A 21,726-nucleotide genomic window follows, 5' to 3' on the forward strand; every position below is an offset into this window, starting at 1 on the left:
AAATTAACACTTTTATTTATACTGTGTACAAATAATCCAAAACATGCATTCTGTTTGCAACAAGGCACTAAAGTAGTACTGCAAAACATGTGGCAAACCGATTTAACTTTTTGTCCTGAATACCAAGTGTTATGTTTGGGGCAAATCCAATACAACACATTACTGAGTACCACTCTCCATATTTTCAAGCGTAGTGGTAGCTAGGGCTGTTGCGGTGACTGTATTACCGTCACACCGGCGGTCACAAGTCATGAAGGCAGTCAAATTCCACATGACCGTTTAGTCACGGTAATTAGAGTTCTCCAAGCTCTGATGCTGCTGCTTGTCATTAGTAGTCTACAAAATGTGCTAACTGCCTGGTACGCAGCACTCTATTGTCCCTGTAATCACTCTGACATCAATGCAAATGTCTTCGAAAATCTAATCAAACACTTCATGGGAGCTCATGAGCTCATATTGCGCAACATTTCTATAGGCTATGAAATTGCGGGAGAAAACAGAGTGATGGCCGCTAATAAAAAGACGAGAATCCCATCAGCTTTCTATGGGCTAGGCCTACTATATTTATTTCTCAACTTTCCTAATATTAAGCACATTATAACACTCCAAAAGTATAACACTCCAGTGCATTCGGAAAGTATTCAGACCCCTTGACTTTTTCCACATTTTGTTAAATTCTTCTAAAATGTATTAAATATTTTTTTCTCTATCTACACACAATACCCCATAATGACAAAGCGACAACCAGGTTTAGATTTTTTTTTTGCAAGTGTATTAAAAAGAAAAAAAAACAGATACCTTATTTACATACATTTTCAGACCCTTTGCTATGAGACTCAAAATTGAGCTCAGGTGCATTCTGTTTCCATTGATCATCCTTAAGATGTTTCTACAACTTGATTGTAGTCCACCTGGGGTGAATTCAATTGATTGGACATGATTTGGAAAGGCACACACCTGTCTATATAAGGTCCCACAGTTGACAGTCCATGTCAGAGCAAAAACCAAGCCATGAGGTCGAAGGAATTGTCCGTAGAGCTCTGAGGCAGGATTGTGTCGAGGCACAGATCTGGGGAAGGCTACCAAAAAATGTCTTAAATGGAAGAAGTTTGGAACCACCAAGACTCTTCCGAGAGCTGGCCCACCCGGGGGAGAAGGACCACGGTCAGGGAGGTGACCACTCTGACCGAGCTCCAAAGTTCGTATGTGGAGATGGGAGAACATTCCAGAAGGACAACCGTCTCTGCAGCACTCCACCAATCAGGCCTTTATGGTAGAGTGGCCAGACGGAAGCCACTCCTCAGTAAAAGGCACATGACAGCCCGCTTGGAGTTTTCCGAAATGCACCTAAAGACTCTCAGACCATGAGAAACAAGATTTTCTGGTCTGATGAAACGAAACTTTTTGGCCTGAATGCCAAGTGTCACATCAGGAGAAAACCTGGCCCTATCCCTACGGTGAAGCATGGTGGTGGTGGCAGCATCATGCTGTGGGGAGGTTTTTCAGCGGCAGGGACTGGGAGACTAGTCTGGATCGAGGCTAAAATGAATGGAGCAAAGTACAGAGAGATCCTTGATGAAAACCTGCTCCAGAGCGCTCAGGACCTCAGTCTGGCGTGAAGGTTCACCTTCCAACAGGACAACGACCCTAAGCACACAGCCAAGACAACGCAGGAGTGACTTCTCTCTGAATGTCCTTGAGTGGCCCAGCCAGAGCCCGGACTTGAACCCGATCAAATATCTCTGGAGAGACCTGAAAATAGCTGTGCAGCGGCGCTCCCCATCCAACCTGACAGAGCTTGTGAGGATCTGCAGAGAGGAATGGGAGAAACTCACCAAATACAGGCGTGCCAAGCTTGTAGTGTCATACACAAGAAGACTCGAGGCTGTAAACACTGCCAAAAGTGCTTGAACAAAGTACTGAGTAAAGGGTCTGGATACTTAGGTAAATATGATATTTCAGTTTTTTATTTTTTATAAATTAGCAAACATTTCTAAAAACCTGTTTTTGCTTTGTTATTATGGGGTGTTGTGTGTAGATTGAGGGGGGGGGAAACGATTTATTCAATTTTAGAATAAGGCTGTAACCTAACAAAATGTGGACAAAGTCAAGGGGTCTGAATTATTTCCGAGGGCACTGTATGTTGCACTATCCAGCTGTGGAAAGCTCTTAGAGACTTACCCAGAAAGACTGTAATTGTTGCCAAAGGTGCTTCTACAAAGCATTGACTCAGGGGTGTGAACAATTATGTAAATTAGATATTTCTGTATTTCATTTTCAATATATTTGCAAACATTTCTTAAAACATCTTTTCCCTCATTATAGGGTGTTGTGTGTAGATGGGTGAGAAAAAAATCTATTCAATCCATTTTGAATTCAGGCTGTAACTCAAGAAAATGTGGAATAAGTCAAGGAGTATGAATACTTTCTGAAGGCACTGTATATATTGTACTCATATTAAGCCTATGATTTTGAGACTCATCTCTTTTGACTAATGCACTGGTATACTTTTCTAAGTACCTGAGGACCGAGGGAGTGGTGGTGGTGAGTTTAATTTGACATGCTTAGCTGGTTCTAGATGAATCGTTCGACAAAGAAACCAACAAGGGAACTAAGACAGCGAGAGTTTGTAGATTAAAACCTACATGCTTTAAATTATTCCTTTTAATATTTGATTTGAAGATACAGTTGAAGTTTACATACACTTAGGTTGGAGTCATGTAAACTCGTTTTTCAACCACTCCACAAATTTATTGAGATGCGTTCTGTCTCCTACAGATGAACGTACTTTGGTGGGAAAAGTGCAAATCACTCCCAGAACAACAGCAAAGGACCTTGTGAAGATGCTGGAGGAAACGGGTACAAAAGTATCTGTATCCACAGTAAAATGAGTCCTATATCGACATAACCTGAAAGGGCGCTCAGCAAGGAAGAAGCCACTGCTCCAAAAACCCCCATAAAAAAAGCTAGACTACGGTTCGCAACTGCACATGTGGACAAATATCGTACTTTTTGGAGAAATGTCCTCTGGTCTGATGAAACAAAAATAGAACTGTTTGGCCATAATGACCATTGTTAGGTTTGGAGGAAAAAGGGGGAGGCTTGCAAGCTGAAGAACACCATCCCAACCGCGAAGCATGGGGGTGGCAGCATCATGTTGTGTGGGTGCTTTGCTGCACGAGGGACTGGTGCACTTCACAAAATAGATGGCATCATGAGGGAGGAAGATTTTGTGGATATATTGAAGCAGCATCTCAAGACATCAGTCAGGAAGTTAAAGCTTGGTCACAAATGGGTCTTCCATATGGACAATGACCCCAAGCATACTTCCAAAGTTGGGGAAAACTGGCTAAAGGACAACAAAGTCAAGGTATTGGAGTGGCCATCACAAAGCCCTGACCTCAATCCCATAGAAAATGTGTGGGCAGAACTGAAAAAGCGTGTGCGAGAAAGGAGGCCTGCAGAACTGACTCAGTTACACCAGCTCTGTCAGGAGGAATGGGCCAAAATTCACCCAACTTATTGTGGGAAGCTTGTGGAAGACTACCCGAAACGTTTGACTCAAGTTAAACAATTTAAAGGCAATGCTACCGAATACTAATTGAGTGTGTGTAAACTTCTGACCCACTGGGAATGTGATGAAAGAAATAAAAAGCTGAAATAAATCCTTCTCTCTACTATTATTCTGACATTTTACATTCTTAAAATAAAGTGGTGATCCTAACTGACCTAAAACAGGGCATTTTTACTAGGATTAAATGTCAGGAATTGTGAAAAACTGAGTTTAAATGTATTTGGCTAAGGTGTATGTAAACTTCCGACTTCAACTGTACGTTTCTTTTGTACAACTTGTTTTCAATGCAGGTGGGAATTTCAGAACGCTAAAGCGTCCTATCATGTCTCAATGCTTCCAACACGGTTGCACCACAGTTCCAATTAGGTGTCTTTGCACTTTAGCATGTTTGTCAATTTCATAATTGTCACCTATTCATGAACAGATTTCTTATCTTCTCTGCAGTAATAGTCTATTGTCGTCATTGCAGCTGTAGTGTGTGTGTGCGTGTGTGTGTGTGTGTGCGCGCATCTGCCTGCTTGTTATGTTCAAATGCATTTGTTAATGTCTTTGATTATGTCTGGAAACAACACTTTTCATTATGTTGAGGTGCCATTTGTAATTAACTGAAAACTGTGGGTCAATTCATTATGAAGTTTCACAATATGTTTCTTGGCAGGCTGTGTTATTTGTAAGAAAGACAGAAATAAAAAGCCATAGTGATAGACAGTACTGTACAACAGAGTGTACAGTACAAGTGTGGTCATATACAGAAAGGTCCAAAAGTATTTGGACAGTGACAATTGTTTTGTTGTTTTGGCTTTGGATTTGAAATTATACAATGATTATGTAGAATGGAATATGTTTCTAATCATTTCTACATTAATGTGGATGCTACCATGATTACAGATAATCATGAATGAATAATGATGAGTAAGAAAGCTAGAGGCATAAATATCATACCCCCCCAAAAAAATGCTACCCTCCCCTGTTATTGGTTATGGTGAGAGGCTAGCATGTCTTGGGAGTATGACCTTTGGTGCAGGATAGATAGCTTGGCTTTGGAACATTCTCAGCATATTTAAGGAACATGACAAAACCTTGGTGTTTCATTACTTTAACAGAACGTTTCCTAAAAGTACAAACATGGTTACATTTAATTTAAATGTTTTTAATGTTCTAGGAACGTTCTCTAACTGGTTTAATATTGGGAATGTTCTCAAATAGTTCAGAGAACGTTAAGAAACAATGTTCTTCTGTGGGAATTTCAGTACTTCATTAGAACGTTTCCTACAGGTTTCCTCATGGTTCTATTTAAAGACATGTTCTCAAATTGTTCCAAGAACGTTAACAAAACTATCCATAAAAGACTTTAGCAACGTTCAGAGAACATTCTAAGAATGTTATTTGAATACTTAAGCGTTCCATTATCGCAATCAACAAAACTATCTTCTATCTAGTTGTGAGTTTAGGTGTGTTGGACACGCCCATCTGATCTTAATGAGTGTTTGTTTCCTTTGAAATGGGGTCTGTTTGAATAGACCAGGGCTTTCCAACTCTGTTCCTGGAGCGCTACCGTTTTATAGGTTTTCGCTCCAACGCTAATCTAGCACACCTGATTCTAGTGCTTAGCTGTCTGATAAGCTGAATCAGGTTAGTTATAACTGGGGTTGGAGCGAAAACCTACAGGCGGGTAGCTCTCCAGGAACAGGGAACAGTTGGCATAAAAAAACATGTCATGCTTGCTCTATTCTGGTGGCGCAGTGGAGTAATTCCATAGACAGAAAACAGAAGATCATAGGTTCATATCGCACTGATGCCATGTCACAATAAAAAATACATGTGTTCGTATGACTAATGCCTATCTGTGGTTGGAGTTCAAAAAAGATAACCCAAAATAAGCTAGCCGTGTTATTAAGTCTTATTGAAACATTCAGTGAAAGTTAAGGAAGTTATAAAAATAATAACTCAAAATAACCTAACATTTCCGTTGTCAAAACGTTAATACAATTTTCTCAGAACCTCCCTGCAACATAAAAATAAACGTTCCCAGAACAGGCAACATTTTCACTGCTGTTTTCAGAACGTTAAACAACTTTCAGATTTACGGTCAGGAAATGTATGGCTTCGTTCCCACAACTTCCAAGGAACCAAATGTGCTAGCTGGGCATGTAGTGATTCACAGCTCTGAGACATTGAAAACCTGGGCTGGGTGGGGTGTTCTAAGGAGGGAAGCAGAGGCCATGTGAAGACTCCCAGGTTGCGTCCTGATTGTCCACCCTTATCCCCAAGTCTGCACTTCCCATCATGAATAAAACAATCTTAGATTGATGTAAGTATTGGCTGGAGAGAGATTCCACCATTTTTTCAATTCTTGACTGGAAGTGTGCAAGTGCACACTTGGAGAAAAGGGCAGAGAATTGTGACGTAGCCCCAGTCTCTAGGGGTTGTCTTCACTTGATATTCCTCCAGAATCACACAAACTAACATACAGCTAAGTGAGGGCAAACTTGGGAGAATCTCAATTGTATATCCGTGATCAAGGGACGGAGAACACAAGGATTTAAGGAAATACAATTGAAATCCAACTTAACTTATTGGATAATGCTGTTAAATCAGAGGTTTGGTCTGACTATATGGTAGATGGGACTAAGATCAAGTGTTTTGGAGGCTGTAGTGATGGTTGCACTTCCTTGCAAAATACGTAATTCATTAAATATGGGGCGGCAGGTAGCCTAGTGGTTAGTGCGTTGGGTTGCTGGATCGAATCCCCGAGCTGACAAGGTAAAAATCTGTCATTCTGCCCCTGAACAAGGCAGTTAACCCACTGTTCCCCAGTAGGCCGTCATTGTAAATAAGAATTTGTTCTTAACTGACTTGCCTAGTTAAATAAAGGTTAAATAAAAAATGTATTCTATTAGCAATGGTGTAAAGTACTTAAGTAAAAATACTTTAAAGTACTACTTAAGTCATTTTTTTGTGTATCTGTACTTTGATTTACTATTTATATTTTTGCCAACTTTTCCTTTTACTTCACTACAGTCAAGCATCGATCAAAATGTCACCAGAATAATACCCTCTATTTATTGGAAAGGAGCATCAAGATCACCTTGCACTTTCACAACCCTGTGAAGTTCATCATAACTTAATTCATCTGTAGCCTAATAAACTGCATTGGGAGGACCACACACCATGTCATCGCGTGACTCCAAGTTTACTTTATTTTGATGGTTGTTATATCAATATTTCCACCGCCATTTCTCGCATAATTAATTTTACCGACACAAAAAGATCCCACCATGTTGAACGAACAAATGATCTCTCAGCATTTATAAAATTGTACCAAAACTACCTGTTTCCATCACAGCTGACGTAATTTTTTTTATACGGTATGGCTTTAATCGCAAAAGAAACTGTGGATAGAAACGTGGATAATGATTTTTTTGATATGCATCTCCCATTTGGCATGTCTCTTGTGATGTGGTTCACAGCAGCACTGACGGATGTGTTGACTTGACAACTGCATTGGAGTTTAGAATGACCCTTACCCCCCTTTTTGTTCCATGCTGGCTGAAGACCTAGCTAGCCAGTAACTAGCTAACACCAGACAGATGAAGACCTAGCTAGCCAGTAACTAGTGTAACAGTGTAGGTTCCGTCCTTCTCTTCGCCCCAACCTGGGCTCGAACCAGGGACCCTTGCACACATCAACAACTGACACCCCACGAAGCATCGTTACCCATCGCGCCACAAAAGCCGCGGCCCTTGCAACGCAAGGGGCAACCCTACTTCAAGTCTCAGAGCGAGTGACGTCACCGATTGAAACGCTATTAGCGCGCACCACCGCTAACTAACTAGCCATTTCACATCGGTTACACTAGCTAACACCAGACAGACTGCCTCTGATCTGGTGGACTCACCAAACACAAATGCTTTGTTTTTAAATGATGTTGGAGTGTGACCCTGTCTATCTGTAAATAAAATACAAATTGTGCCGTCTGGTTTGCTTAATATAAGGAATTTTTTATTATTTGTACTTTTACTTTTGATACTTAAGTATATTTTAGCAACTACATTTACTTTTGATACTTAAGTATATTTAAAACCAAATACTTTCAAACTTTTACTCAAGTAGTATTTTACTGCGTGACTTACTTTTACTTGAGTTATTTTCTATTAGGGTATCTTTACTTCTACTCAAGTATGAGAATTTAGTACTTTTTCCACCACTGTCTAATAGTATGGATTTTAAGGATGTTTTCTTTGACCTTGAGTTCAGAAAGGGGATCAATGGGAATTGATTATAATGTGGTCAGGTTGGCCTATGTGTAAAAAAAAAAAAAACATTACAAAAGGGGATTCTAATGATTTTTCCAAAAAATCCTGTTTTGTCTAGACGGGCCAGTCAAGGTGGTGGGAGCAGGAGATCCCCATGGAGGGAGCAATTGCCAAGGGCGAGCTGATCACCCACAACCTGACGGAACTCATCAAGCCCGAGGCCTACCTGGTCCGCCTCACCCCCATCACACGCTTCGGAGAGGGAGACTCCACAGACAGAATCATCAGATACAGTGGTGAGCAGAAATCATTCTGTCTAGTTGGACTGTACATACTGTCCAACTAGATGCTGTGTATGCTCACAATTTTGTATTGTAGTATACTAATGTACTTGACCCTCAGCATTGTACAGACTATGTTCTTCAGTAGGGACTAGCATGGCCATGTATTGTATATTGTACACAATGTATGTGACCCTCAGCATTGTACTGTAAAGACAGAATGTTCTTCAGCAAGGACTAGCGCCATATGTAACATGGGCATAATGTTCTATGTAGACCATGGGTGTCAAACATATGGCAGGCTGGTTTGAGTCAAAAAAAAATACAAAAAAATGGGGGTGAGACAAACTCAATATACTTTAAAATGACCAAAACCAAATCTGTGTCGAAATGATAATGGACCTACATTCATACAGTTTCTCGACTGTGTCCAGCTCGCTAATAATCAACTAAAGGAAAGATGGACAGTCAGTGAGTGTCAAAAATTAAATTAAAAAAATTTGATAGAGGACTATGTTTTTGAAATTTTGATGGCGTGGAAATATAACACATTTTCAGTGCGGCTCTCCGGACCTCATTGAAGACCATATGCGTACCCGGGAGAAAATGTATTTTGACACCCCTGATGTAGACTATTAGCATTGATTACTAGGTCCTATCCTAGCCCTGTATGGATGTTGTCATAATTACACAGTCATGTAAACATGGCTTGAAGAAAATATCACAGTAAGAGCCACTCAGACGCTGTCATATTTTGTGAGTATTTCTATGATAATAGGGACCCCTACTGGTTAGGAAAATATAATTACATAGGTCACTGACTGAGTAAAAGTGTTCATATTTAAAAGGAGGAAGTAAAGCATTATCATCGTGGACGGGCAGACAAACTTAAAAGTATCAGGAGTCATCCATGAAGGATTTCAGCCGAGGGTACAAACTTAAAGGAATTTTGAATGAAATGCAATTTTAATGTAGTTGGGGGGCGGATTTGAATTACCTATCTGTTATTACTGGTCTTTATGTAGACAACGTTCCACATCAGAGAAGAATCATTGTCTATTTAACTAGTGTTTATCTATCTTTCACTCTCATTTACTGATTTGTCTCAATCCATCCTCTTTTTGGTACATTCTTACAAAAGGAATGAAAAGAGTCACAGAAAATGTCTGCCCAATCCACCTGTTCAACAAATTAACTCCTTTCAAGACTGGACAACAGGCTGCGGAATTAGAATTACAGCCTGAGCATTGCTTCAATGCTTCAACACCAACACAGATGGAAGCCCTTGTAGTGCAGCACTACAACACAATAAACAATTCTGTCCAGGTTTTGAGACCTTTTTCTCCCAGGTATGAATAGCCTAGCCTGGGTCTATGCTAGTGCCACCCTTTGAAATCCACGCCTGGTGCAAACCTACAGCTGTCAGCCCTAGCATGTGAAGTATGCACGCACACACGCAGCCAGCTATTTCCACCCCATAGAAACACAAAATTACAGTCTGGTGACGAGTTGCTCTGACTAGCAAGCAAACACAACAGTTCACTGACCTTATGCACTAATTAGATGCTTCCAGCCTATTTTCTCTAATTATGTGTTCTCTGCGCCCAGGTGAGGTGAGGTAATAGCAGCACTAGAGTGCATTGCTCCATCCACCCACTTATTATCCTGTTTTTAGGGGGGGAGTATGCTATATGTTCCATTTTAGAGGTCTGAAACTCCCGGCCCTCGGCCCACATCAGCCCCCAAGGTGCTTATTTGTGGCCTGCAGACCTGTAGTTTGAGACGATGCTATATGCTGTATCCATGTTATGGTTGTTGCCCATACTGACAGGCACGCCTGACTTGACATTTCAACCTCTACTCTACGGTCTCCTCTTAACAGTGTTTAAGGTCCCGTGTGACCATAGGTTGTGGTGCAACTACAACATCAGGACTCGAAAGGTCGCCGTTGAAGCAGTGACACACTTAACCCATCGGTGTACAGTTTTAAGCCCATGGGAAAGCACATTTTATTGTATACAGGAATGTCTATACTGTAATGACCAGTATGAGACCCTTATCCTCCTCATACAATTATTTAGGCTATATTAAACTCTCCAAATACAATTTATACAACCACTAAGGACATTGGTAAGGGAATGTTTGTAAGTTAATGTACGACTATTCCCTTACTCCCCTAGTAAGACTGACATGTGACTTATTGAGATTAATATTCATCTTTGAATGTGCCTGTTGGTTCTCCTTTCAATGAGTTTGTCTTATAGAGCTATTAAGCCGGCAGTTACGACCTGTGGCAAAGGTTGAGTTGTGTTTGTTAAACAAGATTTGCAATGGCTGCAGTTCAAATGCATGCTCGGATGGTGCCAAACAAATTGGCAAACCAATGGGGGAAAATATAATTGCTCAGTCATCTCATATTATACAATAAAATGCTCAAAACTCACACACACACTAAGGGCCTGTGGATAACATTTATTTGAATATGAGAGAAAACATTCTTACACATGATTGTTCACATAAGATGATACCGTGACCTGAAATATTGAGATTTATTTTCGTGTTTTTCTCCAGTGATACAACATTGTACTTCAATGATTTGCAGATTATCTGACAATCAACAGATGATTCCTCCAAATTTATCAGACCTGAAACGTTTAATCTCCCTCTGCGTGAGTTGCATCAAGATTACACAATGCACACTAACATCAAATGACCTCTTTTTGCATATTTGTTAATTTTATAAACCAGAACCTCGATACTGTTTTAATCACTACAGTTTAAAATCTGAGGAGTGCCTTGAATCACTTTTGGTTGCACATTATACCTGTGTAGCAAGACTTTACACTGTAATTACCCTTCTAACAACATTGTATTAACTTGTTATTATATTATACATTAGTAATTGCATTTTCATTGCATGAGGAAACATCAATGAGCTCCTCCAAAGGGCACCTTCAAACTTGTTCCCAAACTTTCCTGCCTTTGTTTATTCCTTGACACTGTACACAGGCTCTTAAACTAAGAAATTATACTGAGCTTGATGACAAAACCATTAGTTGGTTTAGCATCAGATAGGCTACTGCTGTACATCATTAGAAAACGTTAGATACCATTTTAGTTGTATATCACCGGGCAGAGCTTAAGTTGCTGTAATCATAGATCAGAAACATTGCTTGGTGAAGGGGCCTTTGAAAGCAAGCTAGACAGGGAGATTATTGCAAGTAGCCTATATAGGGAATACAGCAATACATTATTTCACTGTTCAGATTCATTGTCTTATATCAGATGATTACATTTTTTATGTAACCTTTATTTAAGTAGGCAAGTCAGTTAAGAACAAATTCTTATTTACAATGACGGCCTACACCGGCATAACCCGGACGACGCTGGGCCAATTGTGCGCCGTCCTATGGGACTCCCAATCACGGCCGGTTGTGATACAGCCTGGAATATAAACCAAGGGTGTCTGTAGTGACGCCTCAAGCACTGAGATGGAGTGCCTTAGACCGCAGTGCCACTCGGGAGCCCAGATAGAGCTTCTATTCTGCCAGTATTTCTGGAGTTTGACCATGTGCATGACAACTAGCTTAAATGTGTCCATTAGCTTGCTAAAGCAATTCTTAGCTAGTCACTTCATATGAATAGGAAGCTAACCTGTACACATTCAATGCTGAACACCAAATGCTTCCTCCATAAGTTAGCTAGAAAGCTACTTTAGCAACATTATTTTATCACAATAAAGCCGCTAGCGCAGCCTGTTCTGCCACAAGTCAGTAGCTTCCCGTCAGCTCATCTGCTGCTGCGCTCAACTGACCCCAATGTTAGTGGTTGCAAATAATTTTAGCAGGGCCTAGCCACAATTTTGTTTTTATTTTCTTGCAAATTGAATTGGAAAGTACACTGCTCAAAAAAATAAAGGGAACACTAAAATAACACATCCTAGATCTGAATGGATGAAATAATCTTATTAAATACTTTTTTCTTTACATAGTTGAATGTGCTGACAACAAAATCACACAAAAATAATCAGTGGAAATCCAATTTATCAACCCATGGAGGTCTGGATTTGGAGTCACACTCAAAATTAAAGTGGAAAACCACACTACAGGCTGATCCAACTTTGATGTAATGTCCTTAAAACAAGTCAAAATGAGGCTCAGTAGTGCGTGTGGCCTCCACGTGCCTGTATGCAGGGGCGGAAATCCCGGGGGGGACACGACCCCCCCATCCTGGGAAAAATATGATTTGTCCCCCTCAATATATCACTGAAACATAACTATGTAATTTAAATAATATTAATAATACGCAATGAAAGCAATTGTGCTGATTATAGACACTTAACCCCTGTGCGACCTCCGTCCCGCACATCCAGCGAAAAATAATATCGCCATTAGCATAACAAAATTTAATAATACAAAAAATTACAAAAAAAATTAAAATTATATCGTTTTATAGATACACCTCTCCTGAATCGAACCACGTTGTCCGATTTCAAAAAGGCTTTACAGCAAAAGCAAAACATTAGATTATGTTAGAGGAGTATATCGTAAAAGTAGCCACATAGCCATTTTCCGACCAACCACATGCATCACAAATAACCAAAAAACAGCTAAATGCAGCACTAACCTTTGCCAATCTTCATCAGATGACACACCTAGGACATCATGTTACACAATACATGCATTCTTTTGTTCGATAAAGTTCATATTTACATACAAAAACAGCATTTTACATCGGTGCGTAACGTTGACTAACTATTTTCCCTCAAATGCATCCGATGAAACAGAGCTACAATTTACTAAATTACTATTCGAAAACATTTTTAAAATGTAATATCGTCATTCTAAGATTTATAGATGAATATCTCTTGATAGCACCTGTAATGCCAGATTTAAAATGAACTTTACTGGGTAATCATACTTTGCGATGAAAGGGGATGCGATACTCTGAAAAATAGGCTAACGTTACAGGTCAGCGCCATCTTGGAACAATCGTATATCACATCTAGTCTTGTATACTATTGTCAATAATCCCTTACCTTTGGTTGTCTTCATCAGAAAGCACTTCCAGGAATCCCAGGTCCACAACAAATGTATTTTCGTTCGAAAAAAATACTCCTTTATGTTCCAAGAGCTTGTTCTTGTCTGAAGGCTGCTCCAAAACTTCCGTCGGCCACGGGACAGCCATTTCGATAAAATGCATTTTTTTCCCATTTAGGTTCGTTCAAACATGTCAAACGTTGTATAACATAAATCTTCAGGGCGTTTTTCAACAAGAGAGCCAATAAGATTCGAGGGGGACGATTGCATTGTGTTTCAAAACGTTTCGAAAGGGGAGGGTAACCAGGGGCGTCGGCATCATAATGGTGATGGCCCTCTCAAAAATCGCTTTAGCGCCCCCTATCCTAGGGAAACGCCAAGAGGTTAATAGCTCGTTTTTAAGTTTCAAAAGATTGCGACCCCCCCCCCACCCTTTGCCTCACAATGGTTTGATCCACTGCCAGTTCCTTAGCTTGCGAGGTAACGTAGAGACTCAATGAACGTAACTGGCGTGAGGTTAATCCAGTCAATCGCGCACACACACTAGCTGAATATGCAGAGCTAGCGCACAAATATTAACTATTAAGCTAGCTAGTACCTATTCCATTTATGTGGCGTCGTCAAAGATGGAATCTTTGCTATCGTCAATTTATTCCAAGATCAGCATGCATGTAAGTTAGTGCTTCAAAGTCCCTGTGATAAGGTTAGCGATAAACTGAACAGAACTACACTCTCTTCTACCATTGTTTTAAATATATTTAATGGTCTCAATGACAGTTTGATTTCACAGAAGTGTGATTGAGTTGGAGTTACATTGTGTTGTTTAAGTGTTCCCTTTATTTTTTTGAGCAGTATATTAAATCACTGTCATGTAATTTTGCTATCTATTCTGCCTGTTTCATAGATATCACCGCACTCTTGTATGACTATCAAAAAATAGGAACTATGTTTTAATTTTTGAATGGCAGATGCTCTGGAATCCCCAAATTTGGATCAACGTTCTACAAGACAGATCTGACCTAAGACAATGCCCCAGATTGTCATTGCTCTGAGAAAGAATTTAGCTAGGCTAACAGTGCTTGTGTAGTAAGCCTTAAATGAATTGACCTTGGATTCTGTAAGAAGATGATGAGCATTATCCTGGTGCCAGATCTGTTTGTGTTCATAGGACTTGGCAAGACAACACAAGCAGGTCTGGGACCTGGCTAGTTGAGCATTATTTCTCACAGAAATATACTGTAGTACAGCGGTGTGCGTTTAGTGTTGTTAGATGAGTGTAGATAATAATCATGTATGACTGGAGGTAATTGCTCAGAAATGTATGGAGATATGATTCTGACGTCCCATATATGTACAGTAGCATACTAGCATTGCACCTTTCGATTCCAACGTGCAGTGGCACTGCGTACAATTGTGTCCTCTGGATAACAGCATTCAAGGCCCGAGGACATGCCAGGGCAGCCACTTCAGTGTGATACACTGGATCATCTTTCGTAACCACAAGTTGTTGGTGTTAGAGTTACAGTATGTGTTTTTCTCTGAGCAACTTTAGCCTCAAGAATCGTGTTTACTTCTTGATCACACTGTAAATATTGTACAGCAGCTGTTTGATAAAGAATACAAGGATATTCAGATGGTCTCATGAAGTGACGCCTACAAGAGAAAAGCAGAATGTACTGAAATGTGTTCGTGCAACTACCTAAGTCTTCCAGATATGTAGTCTATCCTACACGACGAGCGAAAGAGCGATGCACCAATTTGAATGTGTATTTAACGATGTTGAGAAAATGTGCGTTTTCCACCGTCGCCCACCAGCCTATTTCCTCCCTACACCCCTCCCTGCCTCTGTAGTCCTAATTGCTGTCTTGCTGCACCGAGTGCACAGAGCCTATCAATTAGAGTCAGTGCTAATGCAGAGCATGTTTCCAAACTAGCAGCATCTGCTCCTCTCCACCAAGGCGACCTCCTCCTCACTCAATTTGGAAACAGCTGGGTGGTTTAGTAGTGGGGGAAGTGAAACTTCCCGATGCATAATTGGCTTCAATATTGCAGCTCTGAAAGGGGGAAATATATGTAAAAAATGGGAAAATAATGAAAATCTGATGCGATTTGCCACAAAACCACCCACCCACACCTCCATATTATACAGTTGCCCAAATGACAATCATTTGATGCCGGTGCATGTATTTTCATATTTAATCCTCAATATGAAATAAATCAATTGGCGGTTCTCTTTACAATGGGATAATTTCTATGCAATTTATTTTGTACAGACGTCATTTTAATAATAGCAGCTTCTTCCCTTGAACATCTGCTGTTGTTTTTGTTTTTCGAATGTGTTATTGTTTTTGCGTTCTGGTCATATCAGGCAGGTAGTATAGTGGTTAGAGCGTTGGACTCGGTTGCAAGATCGAATCCCCGAGCTGACAAGGTACAAATCTGTCGTTCTGCCCCTCAACAAAGCAGTTAACCCACTGTTCCTAGGCCGTCATTGTAAATAAGAATTTGTTCTTAACTGACTTACCTAGTTAAATAAAGGTAAAATAAATATCTGATAATTCCTTATTAGTCTATTCAATGGGCCTGTGGCTGTACTTCTCTTGGGCCGCACTGATCTGTTACACCACCAAATGGACACACTGTTTACTCTAGTGCAGACGGCTCACCGTGAAAGTTTACAGCCTGAATACATCTCCCAAACTCCTACTGTGCTTAAAGAATGCTTTCTCTACAGATTAGGTTCTGGGAGTTGATTGGTTGAAATTGGGATCAATTTCAGGTCAACTATCTCCACGGCACATTGTTGCGAAACCTCTGCCCAGCATGCAGTTCTGCCCTCATTGGGATTGGGGAAGGACTCAGCCGCTGTTCCTGGCGAGCGCAGATAGGGAAGGTGGTGAATTAAATTAAGAAAGATGCAGGTCTGTATAGTTCACTTGAGCATTGTGCTTCCTCTCTTCCATTAGACCTCTGCAGTATATAAGCCCTCTCTCTCTCCAGATGATAAGAGGGAACGATGGCACATCACTACTCCCTTGAACTTTGCCGCAAATTAGACTGCGGGGACAAACAAAGTAGTTCTTCATTTTTATATTTCCACACAACACTTTTAAAGAGAGTAGAAATTAAGTCTTAAACGCAGGCATTCCTTTCAGAAGTTTGAACACCTAAATGATTTGTCTCTTTTGTTTTTTCTTTCAGCACCAGTCAACCCTCACTTGAGTAAGTATCACTCCTATGAATGCTATGACTACCTTAGGCATTTTGATCGAAATATTTAATAAGCCAAGCCAACCATAATATTTTAGTTAACACAGGCCATAGATAAATACAAAGAAGTGAAGAGTTTTAATATGTAATACACAGTTTATTAATGTTAATCATCAATCGTAATACACAGGTCCTTAATGTCCAACATTATTACCTATTAATACATTCTTCATAATGCATTTTAAGCCCCTTTTGTAATCTGTAGTAACGTGTTTGAAAATGCATAACATCTATTTTTCCTGACCTGTGCAGTAGCATCTGAATGTATTCTCTGTGTGTCTTCCCCACCAGGAGAGTTCCAGTGCAGCTTTGAAGATGAGGCCGTGTGTATGTTCACCCAAGACAAGACGGATGACTTTGACTGGACCCGACACAGCGCCGCCACCAGAGACACCAAGTACACGCCCAACACCGGGCCCAGCAGTGACCGAGCGGGCTCCAAGCAAAGTTAGCACACACACAAATATACACACACACATGCACACTCTTACCCAAGAATACACAACACTGGGCTCTATATCTTTCAACTAATTTCTCCATTCTGTTCTGCTCTCATGTAGTGGACAATGATGGGATGACATATCAGGAAGTCGATTGGTTATTGCAAAATCGCTTTGCTGATCATTTGCAACTAACGTTGGTACTTTCAAAAATTTGATTGCCAAATCTATAATTGTTGTTTGACATCTCTGCTCAAACCTTCTCCAACCTATCTCCTGATTCTGCCTCCTCAACCCTCCTCTCCTCCCTTTCTGCATCCTTTGATTTTCTCTGTCCCCTATCCTCCAGGCCGGCTCGGTCCTCCCCTCCTGCTCCGTGGCTCGACGACTCACTACGAGCTCACAGAACAGGGCTCCGGGCAGCCGAGCGGAAATGGAGGAAAACTCGCCTCCCTGCGGACCTGGCATCCTTTCACTCACTCCTCTCTACATTCTCCTCTTCTGTCTCTGCTGCTAAAGCCACTTTCTACCACTCTAAATTCCAAGCATCTGCCTCTAACCCTAGGAAGCTCTTTGCTACCTTCTCCTCCCTCCTGAATCCTCCTCCCCCTCCCCCCCCCTCCTCCCTCTCTGCGGATGACTCCGTCAACCATTTTGAAAAGAAGGTTGACGATATCCGATCCTCGTTTGCTAAGTCAAACGACACCGCTGGTCCTGCTCACACTGCCCTACCCTGTGCTTTGACCTCTTTCTCCCCTCTCTCTCCAGATGAAATCTCGCGTCTTGTGACGGCCGGCCGCCCAACAACCTGCCCACTTGACCCTATCCCCTCCTCTCTTCTCCAGACCATTTCCGGAGACCTTCTCCCCTTCCTCACCTCGCTCATCAACTCATCCTTGACCGCTGGCTACGTCCCTTCCGTCTTCAAGAGAGCGAGAGTTGCACCCCTTCTGAAAAAAACCTACACTCGATCCCTCCGATGTCAACAACTACAGACCAGTATCCCTTCTTTCTTTTCTCTCCAAAACTCTTGAACGTGCCGTCCTTGGCCAGCTCTCCTGCTATCTCTCTCAGAATGACCTTCTTGATCCTAATCAGTCAGGTTTCAAGACTGGGCATTCAACTGAGACTGCTCTTCTCTGTGTCACGGAGGCTCTCCGCACTGCTAAAGCTAACTCTCTCTCCTCTGCTCTCATACTTCTAGACCTATCTGCTGCCTTTGATACTGTGAACCATCAGATCCTCCTCTCCACCCTCTCCGAGTTGGGCATCTCCGGCGCGGCCCACGCTTGGATTGCGTCCTACCTGACAGGTCGCTCCTACCAGGTGGCGTGGCGAGAATCTGTCTCCGCACCATGCGCTCTCACCACTGGTGTCCCCCAGGGCTCTGTTCTAGGCCCTCTCCTATTCTCGCTATACACCAAGTCACTTGGCTCTGTCATATCCTCACATGGTCTCTCCTATCATTGCTATGCAGACGACACACAATTAATCTTCTCCTTTCCCCCTTCTGATAACCAGGCGGCGAATCGCATCTCTGCATGTCTGTCAGACATATCAGTGTGGATGACGGATCACCAGCTCAAGCTTAACCTCGGCAAGACAGAGCTGCTCTTCCTCCCGGGGAAGGACTGCCCGTTCCATGATCTCGCCATCACGGTTGACAACTCCCTTGTGTCCTCCTCCCAGAGTGCTAAGAACCTTGGCGTGATCCTGGACAACACCCTGTCGTTCTCCACTAACATCAAGGCGGTGACCCGATCCTGTAGGTTCATGCTCCACAACATTCGCAGAGTACGACCCTGCCTCACACAGGAAGCGGCGCAGGTCCTAATCCAGGCACTTGTCATCTCCCGTCTGGATTACTGCAACTCGCTGTTGGCTGGGCTCCCTGCCTGTGCCATTAAACCCCTACAACTCATCCAGAACGCCGCAGCCCGTCTGGTGTTCAACCTTCCCAAGTTCTCTCACGTCACCCCGCTCCTCCGCTCTCTCCACTGGCTTCCAGTTGAAGCTCGCATCCGCTACAAGACCATGGTGATTGCCTACGGAGCTGTGAAGGGAACGGCACCTCCATACCTTCAGGCTCTGATCAGGCCCTACACCCAAACAAGGGCACTGCGTTCATCCACCACTGGCCTGCTGGCCCCCCTACCTCTGAGGAAGCACAGTTCCCGCTCAGCCCAGTCAAAACTGTTCGCTGCTCTGGCACCCCAATGGTGGAACAAGCTCCCTCACGACACCAGGACAGCGGAGTCAATCACCACCTTCCGGAGACACCTGAAACCCCACCTCTTTAAGGAATACCTAGGATAGGATAAAGTAATCCTTCTAACCCCCCCCCTTAAAATATTTAGATGCACTATTGTAAAGTGGTTGTTCCACTGGATATCATAAGGTGAATGCACCATTTTGTAAGTCGCTCTGGATAAGAGCGTCTGCTAAATGACTTAAATGTAAATGTAAATGTAAAATGTAAATTTCTAAGGGACGATGTATGCAAATGGACTGGCTGACACCAGACCATGTGGCACAATCAAGCTTTTAACTCTCATTGAGTCCCACCACGTTAAAATAAGTTTTTGCTTAGTTTTGAGTGATCGCGCTGATTGTTTATCACACTCATCAGTTGTAAAGCAAGGGGGGGCGGTACTCGTGGCTGAGTGTGTGGGTGTTTGGTGAGTAAGAGAGACACGGAGGAGAGACATCCACTGTAAAAGCACAGCCCCCTTCATTATCGACGTGTCATGCCGACAACATCAAAGAGCCTCCCCAGACTCTGGAGTCAGCCTCAGTCTGTCGCTTTAGCCATGCAAGTATACAAGTGCATTAATGTGGAAAACATTTCAAGGACATTTATGCAGGTGTATTGTTGAATGGAATCCATATTTGAAACAATGTTTGAAATGTACTTAGTATTCTCTACATCAGTGGTCACCAACCGGTCGATCAAAGCATTCCTAGTCGATCACCAAACATTTCTGTAGAAAAGCCAATGATGGCTTGGTGTTTTTATTGGTGTTGCACTGTTGGTGGTAGGTGCACTTGATTCAGAAGCCCTGCGCACCGGGTAGGAAAAGTGTTACCATTTCATTTGTCTGAAAAGACAAACTCCACCTACCTGGCGGACCGGGAGCTCTGTGGCTAAATCGAGTGAACGGTCATCCAACTCGGAATTCCAAGTCGGAAACTCGGGTACCTTTCTAGAGCACCGACTTTCCGACCTGAAGATCACTTACGTCATGATTTCACCTCGTTTTTTTTTGTTCCGAGTTGTCTTGAAAGCACCATGACCATCAGTCCAGTAAAATAAAAAGCGAATTATTTCAATTTATGCTCAGCTGTGCCTCGCAAGTGCTACACCAACAGGTCTATTTTGTTATAAAAGCTATAGTTTTAAAATATTATATGGTCTGAGAAGAACAATATTGGCAGGCATATAGCCAATATGCTGTGATAATGTTTTAGGCCTACTGCACAAATGTAATTCCTACAGAACTGTTTTTAATTAGGTTAATGTTACATTTTCTAAGTAAAAAAATCTGAGCGGTAGATCTCAGCTTGCTTTTTGATTGCGAAAGTGATCTTGACTCAGGAAAGGTTGGTGACCACTGCTCTACATGTTACCTGTGTCATTCCACCAATTCAGTGCCTTTTGTGGAAGTGTAACTTGGTCATTTCACCTTATTTTAACATTGTCATAAAGAACACTTTCAACTTCGTAAAAAACAAGTATTCCCATTTGCCTATTAAGTTCCAAAAAAAGTAACAGGGTTGTCCATATCAGGGTTGATTATTTCTTCTTAAATCAGTCATAAATTCCATTGTGACAGGGGGAATGGAAGCTTGTTGTGTGCAACAGGGAGTGGCAATTGAATGCAAGCTTCACAAAAATGTTTTTACTGTTAAAACAATTTCTAGCCTGTCTATCTACGTGCTATGCCCATCCCACTCAGTTTTCCACCACAAAAGACCAGAAAATGGCTATGAACCAGCTGCTTTTACTATGATTTGACTATTAGATGTTCAATGTTTCTTTTTATAAAATTATTTAAAAAAAACAATAGTTTCACCATATTAAAATGAGAGTTAAGTTCACATAACAAGGTTGACTTTAAAATCAGGGACAGATGTAAATGAATCGCTAATCACATGAAATAAAAAAAAGATCTTCAGAAATTAATGTCAAAGTAACAAAATAACTAGGGCTTTACAATGATGGTGAAACTTGGAGAAGTTTTGGGAGTGGGTGGGTTAAAATCTACCTTGAAGTGACACTGACAGGGTTGACGGAAGGATGTCAAAATGCTGAATTTAGCAAGCCTTTATTCATATTAAAATGATTTATTGAATTCTCCGGTCTAGCGGAAGGCTAGTAAATACACAAAGGTAGCTACATACGTAATTGCGATCAATTAACCCCAGTCATGACCCTTGCAAAAGAAGGTAACACTTAGCCAACAGGTATATGATGCACTTATAATGCTTTGTAAGACTTGTCATGCGTGTGATATGTTAGTTTTCTTTGCAGTTCCCATTTGTACTTTTCTTTTCTGGAATTGGGTATGCTCCCCTGCTGTATAGTACCACTTCACCTGCCTCCATCTCCTCCTCCTCCTCCTCCTCCTCTTTGTGCTCTGTCTCTATAGGGTGTGTGTGAGCCGTGATGGACATCTGCAGCGCCGTGTGCAGCATTATGAAATATTAGTGTCTGTCACTACCTGCCCATCGACGACCGCCTGAGGGAGCTAGCAGTAGCTTTTCCCCCAATGTAGAATCTCCCACAATTCCATCCACTTGTTAAATGCCAAAAGCCCCAGCCGTTAAAATAAACCAATTAAATGGTGGGACTCCTCGAGATACATT

At 41.7% G+C, this 21,726-nt stretch overlaps 1 protein-coding gene across 1 annotated transcript in view; it reads left to right on the forward strand.

The window, feature by feature from the left end:
- LOC106610629 (MAM domain-containing glycosylphosphatidylinositol anchor protein 2) overlaps positions 1–21,726 on the forward strand; it is a 231,850-nt gene that overhangs the window by 199,884 nt on the left and 10,240 nt on the right. Inside the window, exons 11-13 of the mRNA XM_045723335.1 lie at positions 7,949–8,126; positions 16,352–16,372; positions 16,712–16,867. Coding sequence (XP_045579291.1) covers positions 7,949–8,126; positions 16,352–16,372; positions 16,712–16,867 — 355 coding nt within the window. The remainder of the gene's footprint in view (positions 1–7,948; positions 8,127–16,351; positions 16,373–16,711; positions 16,868–21,726) is intronic.

Source organism: Salmo salar, chromosome ssa09, assembly GCF_905237065.1.
Source record: "Salmo salar chromosome ssa09, Ssal_v3.1, whole genome shotgun sequence".
Classification (NCBI taxonomy): Eukaryota; Metazoa; Chordata; class Actinopteri; order Salmoniformes; family Salmonidae; genus Salmo; species Salmo salar.